The sequence below is a fragment of the Littorina saxatilis genome, linkage group LG14, assembly GCF_037325665.1.
Source record: "Littorina saxatilis isolate snail1 linkage group LG14, US_GU_Lsax_2.0, whole genome shotgun sequence".
NCBI classification, from domain to species: Eukaryota; Metazoa; Mollusca; class Gastropoda; order Littorinimorpha; family Littorinidae; genus Littorina; species Littorina saxatilis.
This window is the reverse complement of record NC_090258.1, coordinates 25,429,696-25,441,317: the sequence shown is the minus strand read 5'-3', so window position 1 is coordinate 25,441,317 and position 11,622 is coordinate 25,429,696. Positions and strand designations below refer to the sequence as shown.

The following is an 11,622-nucleotide window of genomic DNA, read 5'->3' as shown; positions in this document are numbered from 1 at the left end:
ATGTGTGTGTATGTGCATGTATGACAGTGTTGTGTGTGTGTCCATGCATTTGAGTGAGTGTGTGTGTCCATGCATTTGAGTGTGCGTGTGTGTGTGTGTCCCCCCATGTGTGTGCGTGTGTGTGTGTGTATGTTCTTTACATCTTTATGCTCTGTGTGTTGGGAGCAATGATGTACTACATACACACTGATTCAAGAATTCTACAAGCAGACCGTCATTTCTAAGAGTTTTATTTCAGTTTCAGACACAATTCAAACACAAAAATTCTTTGACAAAACAATGAAAGATGTGTTTAAAATAGAACTCTTGGGATAAACAGATAAAAAGATGAATTAAAAACATATTCCACTATAACACTGTCATCACTTTCATGACCAAATTCTGTAGCAATATGAAGAAAAACACAATATTTTCTTAAAAACAAGATAAATTGATACGATTCCTTCTAAATATTTTCATCAAAAAGTACACTTGTATATGGATAAGCTGTGTCATTTAACATAACTTTTCATGTGTGTCACTTCTTATCAATGGAAACATCTCTTTCACAAAACTTTCAGACATTTAAAAAAAAAATGGAAAGGTCAACCAATGAAATAAATCACATAACTATAACAAGAGCTACAAACATGGAGAGAAATAAAACAATGAGGTGTACACATGTTCTACTGTTTTTGTGTGAGCAAATGTCAAGTTTAATGCTGGATGTGTTCATTAAGGGCAGATTATACCTGCGCAGTTTCAGCGGCACAGACGACGCACTGCATATTATTGATGCTGCAATAGGGATTATGGCGAGTACTTGGCCTGTTTTCCTTTCACGCAACGTGTAGCGGGCTGGGATAATCTGCAGTGCGTCGTCGGTCCTGCTGAAGTTACATAGGTGAGCGCCAGGCCTTAACATAACCAAAGGCAAACAAAGAAAGCTAATACATTACAGTGGTACCTTTGGTGTGAAACCCCTCCAAAGACAGGTCACCTCCGAGTAAAGGAAACCTGTTATTCCTTTGCATACAGTGGGACCTGTAATGCGAGTCCCCTCTGATTAAAAGTCACCTTTCAATAAAGGACACCATGAGTTATTCCTGTGTCTGCCATATTATCTTTCCTGAAATATACCTGTTATGAAAGGCCACCTGCAATGCAGGGACACTTTCAGCTGGTCCAATGGGTGTCCTTTCATCGCAGGTACCATTTGTTCTTCAAAACCATTTGACAAAAGGAAGAGAAATTTGGTGTGTAAGTTAACATGGTATATAATTATATATGTACTACTGTTGTTTGTAAAATATGTTTTAAACGCTTACTTAATTCTTTTTATGTATTTAAATATTTGTTGAATTTATTGTGTGTGTGTGTGTGTGTGTGTGTATGTGTGTGTGTGTGTGTGTGAGTACATATGTTTGTGTGCGTGTGTGTGTGTGTGTGTGTGTAAGTGTGTTTGTGTGCTTGTGTGTCAAAATGTGTTGTGCAATATGGCATGAAAATCTTTTTAGATTTGTTGTTAAAAATTACAGCTTTGTATTCCATGTTTATTATCTTTTAAGAAGTAATTATAGTTAAATAGTCTTTTATGTTTTTTATTTGTTCGACCTTCTTAGGATTATGGAGTTTTATGCACTGCCTTTTATAGTTTACTAAATTTTTGTATTTGAAATAGTCCATTGTAGTCGGTGTAGGCCTTAAGCTTATTTTAAATCGTTTGTCCAGTATTTAATTTAATTCTCTATTTTTGTATGAACTCAAATGTTTAGTGTTCTTAGTATGTCTTGTCAGGCTAAGTTCTATTTAATCAGAGTATGTTTGCGTGTGCTTATACCTAGTGATATTGTAAAGCGCATAGTGCTTTTAGTTATGCGCTATAGAAATCTCCTCAATAATAAATAAATAAATAAATAAATATTTACTTTCAAGTTTAGATAGCAGTCAACAATCCAATGTTCTGACACCCGAGAATAATCATAACATTATTTGCTTGACCTCGTTGCTGTGTGTGTTGCCTTGGTGACAAAGTGAGACATTTTCTCTTTAAAATGCAGAAACCAACCTTTTTTAGTATGGTTAACACATGCACACACACAACTTTTAAACATAAATAAAATATCAAAAACAAGATCAGACTGATAAAACATTGAGACCAGTCTGTACGCACTCACACTTTGGAAGGAAATGTGATAGCCTTTTAACTTTCAAATGCGTAGTGCAAAGGCCGTAAATTGTGAACGCAGCAATGAAAGGGCATTTAGAGTGATAATTTATATTGTCATCTGATTTTCAAGAGTTTTCATTCACAAGAACCTGGGAAATAAATCTCATGTTCCCCAGGCAATAAATCCCCGGTTACCATAGTTGCAGGAATCAGGTTATACATGGATAATCAAAAGCAACCCCAATAGAAACGCTCAGGGATTCTTCGGCTCTTTTCATTGGTGTTTCCCCAGACCTAAACAGACGACACGACACTGCTTTGCAAAGTTCCAAAAACGAACTGGCAAACTGGCAAAAGTAAACAAAAAACAAAACTACTTCATGAGTGCGTGTATCTGTGTTTCGATACACAGACATTCGGAGAAACACGAACGTCAAGTTCAAGTAAAACGACCCCTGACACACACATTTTGACCCGTGCACAAGACGTTGTATCGATAAACGAAGCACAAATAATAAACACTAATAAAAGCAAAGAAAATAGCAACAAGATATGCAAACATCTAACAAAGCCGAGCAAGCAGAATGACAGGTCTAATGAAAAACAAAGAGGTACTGAGTCGGAAACAAGATCGCGATTCTTTCCTTCGCTGCACGACGCAAATCTTCTGTGACCTTTGACCAAACGTAGCTTCCACATTCGATCACTCAGCTTAATATTTACAACAGAAAGCCGGGGGGGTGGAATACCAAGATGAACCTACAGAACTGTGCATCCTCAAACCTGACATATTCATCCCAACATTAAATGAACTCAAAAACACAGAAAGTTGCTTTCACACGCCAGCTTTGATTGCCAGTGGTTATGAAACCAGGACTCGTGTGGTTATCAGCACGGAACCCGTGTTTCAAAGCATGGCTCCCTGGGTTGATTGTGCACTTATTTTCTCACTACCAAAATGATGACAAAAACGATGTTTGGTGGTTTGTTGACAGACCAGCTTTTTTGTCGGTCCTCGGGGGGCATATCAACTTTTTTTCATATTTATTGGCCGCGTGCTCCCCCTCGGACCGACAAAAAAACTGGTCTGTCAACAACCCATCAAACATCTTATATTGTTCACTTTAAAACTCAGCTTCTTTTAGACATAAAAATGAGCGACTGACAGTATGTATAAAGAAAATAAGTCAGAAGTGGTAGTAATCCTCTTGCTTTATTGTTGAAATCATAACCAAACACATATACGTTGACAAACAAACAAACAAATAACTTCTGTGATGCAAAAAACAATCAATTACAAAACAAATAACCAGTTGAGGCCTCAAAATTGAATCAACCATACGATAATTTGTTCGGAAAAAAAAGGGACCCAAAAATCAAAAGTGAAGAATCTTTAAACATTGCAAATACCATTGATTCGACTTAACATCTTCAGTTTTTGAGAGGAAGAAAAGCTACATAGGAATCTCTTTTCTTCTTTTTAATTGTTACCAAAAAAGGAACAAAAATTTTGCCAACTTTCTACGGAGCTAACACACACAAAAATTATGACTGACTGAAACCACTTGCACAAAACACAGAAGAGTACTTATTTTGATTCTAAGGAAAGAGATTAAAACATAAGATGAGAAAAAGCAATTTTGCATGGTCCCAAACATAGTCGATATCATCAAGGCAACCAGATTACGCTGCAAAGACTATCCACAACACACAAAGAGGAAAAAATCAGAACAAAAGCAGAAAGTCACATCAGAAAAATCTTTCAAAGACGGCATTGGGTTGCCTACGGTACATGGCTTGAATTTTAATTAAAACGACTTACACATAAATAACAGAAAGTAAGACCCTATGTTTTCAAAAATTACAACAGACCATTAACGAAATGAACAAAACACTGAAAAAAGGTTTGAAATCAAACAGGAATCTAACCAGCTATTCACACACTCAAAACTTGATCGCCATCTCGGAGTACTGTCGTGTCTGCTAAACCACACACGAATGGAGAAAAACAACTGCTTAAATACCTCAGTTTTTGTCACAAAGTTAGTGAAATCGAGTGATCAATGCATATTTGTGCACAAAGCATAATTTACAGCTAAAACAAGAAATAGCTTGTCCATGTAAGTTTGCTTTGAACAAAACCAGAGAGAAATCAGAAAACAATAAAATCCAAGAAGAAAAAAAGCACCAAACCGTACCTTTTGCTTTAAAATATCAATAATCAGCAAAGCTGAATCTAAAACAAAACCAGAACTATGCCAAAAACATTAAGATTTCGTATAGGAACTTTATAAACGCTACAGAACTAGAACAAGACAAAAACCGTTTTGCGTTCAATGTCCGCAACATGACGTTGCTACGAGTGATAAGACCCCTGATAACAGTGCAGCTGCCTGAGTGAGAAATGGGAGGAGTGAGGCAGGGCGAGGGGGGGGGGGGGGGGGGGGGGGGGGGACAAATGTCAATGCACAGCAATACCTGTCATGCAAATGCTCAGGGCAAGAAACTGATCAAGATTGTGTTGTGTTGTTGCTGACAGGTGTTAATTCAAAACAAAATCAAAAACGGTACCTCCCTTTTAAGAAAAGCGGGTTTTAAAAGAAAGGGAGTCTTACACTGGAGGCAGATGTTATGAACACGAAACCTCAGAATGCTCTTAAAATAGGTGGGGGGGGGAGGGGGGTTGGGTCTCTGCATTTCAGGGTTGGGGTGGGAGTGGGTTTTTAAAGTGGGGGGGGGGGGGGGGCATTGCAATGGTTCCAATAAAAACACCAGAAGAAACGACAGTCTTTCATCAAAAGATATCTTCCAGAGCAAGATTCACCGTCCAAAGTATGTACCTCCAAAAAGCAAAAGACCAACCTGAACACACGTATCATACCAACCATGGGCAAATGTGTGATTAATACAAATCAGAGCAGAAATGAAAATGTATTCATCTCATAGAATAAAACAATGAACAATAAAAAGTTTCAAACATAAATCAGTTCTCCCCAATAAGAAAATCTGTATGCATTCGTGTATTCATGCAAACAGAAGGTACGCAGTCATACAATAACTTACGCTAACACAAAGACAATTAACCCACCCACCCACCCACCCAAAACATCAAAGCAAAGAGAATTAACAACAACAAATATAATGGATAAAGTCAAACTCGTAGCTTTTTTTAAACTTAAAAGATACAATGAAAGATGAAAACGTTTGAACACTTTCAAAGCAGAAGTCTAGTGCAGTGAACTAAGGAAATGATTGTCCTCGTCATTCCAACCTGAACAACAGTTACTGTAAAATTAAGTCACAATGCTTTCTCAAACAAAAACAAAACCCCCCAAATCCTGTTTTTGATTTAAAAAAAAACCCATCCAAACTTAACACTATATAATTGCATATCTGTTTCATGAAACACCCTTGCCAAAGAAGCTATCTAACCAAAAAGCATCATCGTGCATAAACAAAATTTGTTTAAAAAAGCACCTACCAATCTCATCTCCAAAACTTCCTCACAGGACTTCTGTTGCTATTCATAAAAACTGTGTTTTCTTACCTTCAACACCTTGAAAATCAACAGATTCAACATACTTCTGAGAATTCAAGGTTTTCTCTTCAATGAAAAGATATGACACCTTTTTGAGACTTGGGTGCATGTAAACACTATTGAAATAAAACAATACCATTAAGAAAAGCCAAGAAAAAGTGTAAAATGTCTTTATTCAAAAGCAATGCGATTAACAATAAAACATATTAATAAAAAAAACTTGAGAAAAAAACTAAATAAAAACAACTTGAGACTCTCTCAGTCACACTCAAACACCTCTCAAACCAAAAAAACAGACACACAATCTCTATTCTCAGGACCAACAACACTACAGCTGTCAACAAAGCACATTTTCAACCACTCTCACTTCCCCCCCACCCACTCTCCACACAGCTCCGGTTTCATCCAGTTCAAACTGGTTCTCACTCCTCTCTCTCTTCACAAAGCTCCGGTTTCATCCAGTTCAAACAGGTTCTGAAACCTCTCTCTTTACACAGCTCCGGTTTCAACCAGTTCAAACTGGTCCATCTCGGTGGGCTTCTTGACCCAGTTGCCCAGCCCGGTTTTGCGGAATGTTTTGAAGAGTTCCTCCTTGGCCTCCTGATATTCCGAGTACACGACCTTGGCGTCGACGTACTGAGGGGGGGAGACGGTGGGAGCGAGGTGAGATGCAGCCTGGGAGTAGAGCTGGAACAGACTCTGCTTACTGACACGGGACGTGGAGTCCTGCTCCGTGCGACCTGTCATAGGGTTCACCACCTCCAGGGCAAGGTCGCCGATACACCAGTTGACACTGCAAACGAGAAAGTAGAAACCTGTTTATAAAACTCACATAGACTAGGCGCTTGGTTTGAGAGAGAGAGAGAAAGAGAGAGAGAGAGAGAGAGAGAGAGAAAGAGAAAGAGAGACACAGAGACACAGAAAGAGAGAGACATAGAGAGAGAGAAAGAGAGAAAGAGAGAGAGAGAAAGAGAGAGAGAGAGAGACAGAGAGACAGAGAGACAGAAAGACAGAGACAGAGAGAGAAAGAAAGAGAGAGTTGAAAAATAAGATAAGAAACAGAGTAATCTCAAAATACTAATCTTCATTATTTTCAAGATAATCAACAGGAAATCATCGACCCTTATTCCAGAGCGCCCAATACAGCCTGCTTGAACCCCCAAATGCATATCTGTGAAACACCCGCTGTACACAATGCCACATATCTGTGAAACACCCGCTGTACACAATGCCACATATCTGTGAAACACCCGCTGTACACAATGCCACATATCTGTTTCCATTTCTACTGGTTTCCTGCAAGACGTTACTTTGCTACCATTTTTTTCAAGTTTGAAATGGACAGAGTTACTTTCCCTCCTATGGGGGGATATGGGTCATTTAGCTTTATTTTAAAATCGTAACGAATCCTAGACAGCAAAAAAACAAAATCAAACGCAAACCGATGAAAGCCATGCAATATCTGACTAACTTCTCAAGGTATCAGCCAAAATGTGTGAGAGAGAGAAAGAGAGAGAGAGGGGGAGGGGGGGGGGGGGGGGGGGAGAGAAGGGGAGGGGGGATAAAATAAGAAGACAGAGTAATCTAAAAATTCTTTTCAACAGAAGATCAACAGCAATCATTTAGCCACCAGGCGCTGCTGGGATTCCAACACGCGTATGGTGTCGTTTTATCCACCAAGTCCACACTGTTACCTGAAGTTGGGCGCCTTCCCTGGCTGGCGCGACTCGGGGTTGGAGATGCCGGTCAGGAAGGGTCGGTTGAGCCTGAAGGGCATCTTGAGGTCATCGCTGCCGCCCACCGCGCTGATCCGACCGTACACGGCCCGAGACAGGTGATCGCCATGGTACAGTGAGCCCAGTACCAGGCTGTCCAGGTAGATAGGGCCTGTGAACTGGCCCAGGAGAGAGCCTGCACAAACACAATTGAACAAAATGAATAATTTGAGAATCTTCCTTTTAAATGCCTTCGATATTTCTGAGAAGATCAGGTCTTAAAATGCGGATACAAAGGCTATGAACAGGAAAAACTGAGTAAACAGGGTCTTAAAAAGGGGGAAGTGTTAAATTGGGGGGTTCTTAAATGGGGGGTTCTTAAATGGGGGGTTCTTAAAGGGGGGTTCTTAAATGGGGGGGTTCTTAAATGGGGGGTTCCACTGTACAGTCTAACCTTGCTTTTTACATTTAGTCAAGTTTTGACTAAATGTTTTAAAATAGAGGGGGGAATCGAGACGAGGGTCGTGGTGTATGTGTGTGTGTCTGTAGAGCGATTCAGACTAAACTACTGGACCGATCTTTATGAAATTTGACATGAGAGTTCCTGGGTATGATATCCTCAGACATTTTTTTCATTTTTTTGATAAATGTCTTTGATGACGTCATATCCGGCTTTTCCTGAAAGTTGAGGCGGCACTGTCACGCTCTCATTTTTCAACCAAATTGGTTGAAATTTTGGTCAAGTAATCTCCGACGAAGCCCGGACTTCGGTATTGCATTTCAGCTTGGTGGCTTAAAAATTAATTAATGACTTTGGTCATTAAAAATCTGAAAATTGTAAAAAAATTATTTTTTTTATAAAACGATCCAAATTTACGTTCATCTTATTCTCCATCATTTTCTGATTCCAAAAACATATAAATATGTTATATTTGGATTAAAAACAAGCTCTGAAAATTAAAAATATAAAAATTATGATCAAAATTAAATTTTCAAAATCAATTTAAAAACACTTTCATCTTATTCCTTGTCGGTTCCTGATTCCAAAAACATATAGATATGATATGTTTGGATTGAAAACACGCTCAGAAAGTTAAAACGAAGAGAGGTACAGAAAAGCGTGCTATCCTTCTCAGCGCAACTACTACCCCGCTCTTCTTGTCAATTTCACTGCCTTTGCCATGAGCGGTGGACTGACGATGCTACGAGTATACGGTCTTGCTGCGTTGCATTGCGTTCAGTTTCATTCTGTGAGTTCGACAGCTACTTGGCTTAATGTTGTAATTTCGCCTTACGCGACTTGTTTCAGATTTGCTGTTGATGGCCTGTGTGAATGTCCAGTGGAACCCCCATTTTAAGACCTCTGGTAATCTGAGAAAATCTGGTCTTAAACGGGGGTAAATTTAGAGAGGTTATAAACAGAAAGTCTGAGAAAATAAGGTCTTATGCCAGATATTTTTGCTGAGATTGTTTTTTTTATTTCTGTTCTTTTGTGTGTGTACGTGTTGCAAAATACACAATGTACGCTGTTACCCTTTCACTGAAAGATCTGTACGCTTTTATGTGAGTTCTGTTTTATTGTCAGACTTTTTATGTGTAACTATGTGTCTATTACTTATCTTACGTTTTTTCATCTTTTTAAAAACAATTTTGCTAGATTATCTTATATAACTATAAGTGGTCGTTTTCTATGATTTATTTTTATTTTTTAATGCTTGTATGTTATTTCTTACGAGAACACTTTTTATATGTAAAACGTTAAATTTTAATGTCTAATGTAAAGCGCCATGAGACTGCCATTTGGCGGTGCAATGAACAGCGCTATAAAAGAATGTTTTATTATTATTATTATTAAAGTTTCAAGAACATGTGACAACCAAACCAATGACACCATGCTAAGATGAAGGGATAAAACTCTGTGAAGGCTGGAACTTTCTGGATTTTTTTTCTTTAAAAAAAACACCCTAACAATTTCTTTGAACAGAAATCGAACAGCCTCAATAAAGGTCCCTTTTTCTGCACTGTCAATTCCCTTGTTTAAACACACACACACCGTCCTGTCCCACACTCACTTATCCCCCCCCCCCCCCTCTCCTACACATCTTCTCCTATCAACCACAAGCTGGTTGCGTGCAGTACATTATGGATGCGACAACACTCCCATCACAGGGTGGATTTGCTGATTTGGCCTATTGATGAACGGGAGACAAACAGAGACTGAGAGAGTGAGGAAGGTTGTTAATTATTGACGTGGCTGGGATTATAGCGCCCAGGGAGAACGTCAGGAAACCGCTGTCTGACGGCGTCTTGGAATGGGGAGTGTGCACACAACAATCAAATTACAGGGCCAAGATTGGAGCTGGGAGGATGGTAGGGTGGGGAGGGGGTGGGGGGTGGGGAGGTGGTGGTGGGGCATGTCCCGAGCAGAACATTTTTAACTTCCTGTTCATGCATTATTCATGATGTCACTTCCTATCTCTCCTGTGTGTGTGTGAGTGTGTGAGAGAGAGAGGGGGGAGAGAATGAGAGAGAGAGAGAGAGAGAGAGAGAGAGAGAGAGAGAGAGAGAGAGAGAGAGAGAGAGAGAGAGAGAGAGAGAGAGAGAGAGAGAGAGAGAGAGAGAGAGGGAGGGTGAGAGACCGGGAGAGAAAGTTGAGAGAAAAACAGAGAGAGAGAGATAGGGGGAGAGAGATAGGGGGAGAGAGAGACACACACACATTGTATGGGGATGGTGATAATGATAGAGTAGGATGTGGCGTTGAAAAAAAGAAGAACAACCCGAGATCTAATCTAAGTTTGGCAGACAGACAGACAGACAGACAGACAGACAAATCAATCAATCAATATGAGGCTTATATCGCGCGTATTCCGTGGGTACAGTTCTAAGCGCAGGGATTTATTTGTTTTATTTTTTATTTTTTTATTTTATGCAATTTATATCGCGCACATATTCAAGGCGCAGGAATTTATTTAGGCCGTGTTAGATGGAATTTTTTTACACAATACATCACGCATTCATATCGGCCAGCAGATCGCAGCCATTTCGGCGCATATCCAACTTTTCACGGCCTATTATTCCAAGTCACACGGGTATTTTGGTGGACATTTTTATCTATGCCTATACAATTTTGCCAGGAAAGACCCTTTTGTCAATCGTGGGATCTTTAACGTGCACACCCCAATGTAGTGTACACGAAGGGACCTCGGTTTTTTCGTCTCATCCGAAAGACTAGCACTTGAACCCACCACCTAGGTTAGGAAAGGGGGGAGAAAATTGCTAACGCCCTGACCCAGGGTCGAACTCGCAACCTCTCGCTTCCGAGCGCAAGTGCGTTACCACTCGGCCACCCAGAACAAGACAGAGTGAAACCTATACATCCCGTTTTATACTAGTGTGTAACAAGTTGAAACAGGAAGGAGACGAGGAGAGAAGATGAAAGAGGGCAACAACATGGAAGTCAAGATTGATGAACCGTAAATCCTCTCTGGTTTTCAATTTATTTAAATTAAAAAAAAACAAAAAACAAGAAGAGGGGTCCGGAAGACGAAGATTTAAGGGTTGAAATATGAGAGTTTTACAAGGGGTAAAACTATTGACGAGGGGAGCTAGGGAGGGGAGGGGGGGTGTCAGACAGCAGACAGACGATGGTTGTTTCCCATTGAGGAACCATGGCATCACTCCTTCAAGTCTTGAACAAGTATTAGGACAGGCGGTAGTAGGATGTGCTCTTTGGAGGGGTGAGGGGTGAGGGGTGAGGGGTGAGGGGTGAGGGGTGAGGGGTGAGGGGTGAGGGGTGAGGGGTGAGGGGTGAGGGGTGAGGGGAGGAAAAAGACAGGGATTGAGTTAAATGGAGGACTCTACCAGGGCTAACACCCCAAAAAAGTGAAAAACCTGAAAGGACAGGGTTCACGGCGGCACCCCCCAGAAGCTGAGGCTTTTTACATTTAGTCAAGTTTTGACTAAATGTTTTAACATAGAGGGGGAATCGAGACGAGGGTCGTGGTGTATGTGTGTGTGTGTGTGTGTGTGTGTGTGTAGAGCGATTCAGACTAAACTACTGGACCGATCTTTCTGAAATTTGACATGAGAGTTTCTGGGAATGATATCCCCGGACGGTTTTTTTCTTTTTTGCGATACATGTCTTTGATGACGTCATATCCGGCTTTTTGTGAAAGTTGAGGCGGCACTGTCACACCCTTATTTTTCAATCAAATTGATTG

The 11,622-nt window shown here is 40.1% G+C and overlaps 1 protein-coding gene across 3 annotated transcripts in view; it reads right to left on the bottom strand.

The window, feature by feature from the left end:
• Positions 1-213: 213 nt before the first annotated feature.
• Positions 214-11,622, bottom strand: part of LOC138947412 (double-stranded RNA-specific editase 1-like) — a 106,648-nt gene continuing 95,239 nt past the window's right edge. For all 3 annotated transcript variants that reach the window (XM_070318871.1, XM_070318874.1, XM_070318872.1), the window contains 2 exons: positions 7,382-7,598; positions 214-6,480 (listed from right to left, as the gene is read on the bottom strand). In XM_070318871.1, the coding sequence (XP_070174972.1) occupies positions 6,177-6,480; positions 7,382-7,598 (521 nt within the window). In that variant the 3' untranslated portion in view covers positions 214-6,176. The remainder of the gene's footprint in view (positions 6,481-7,381; positions 7,599-11,622) is intronic.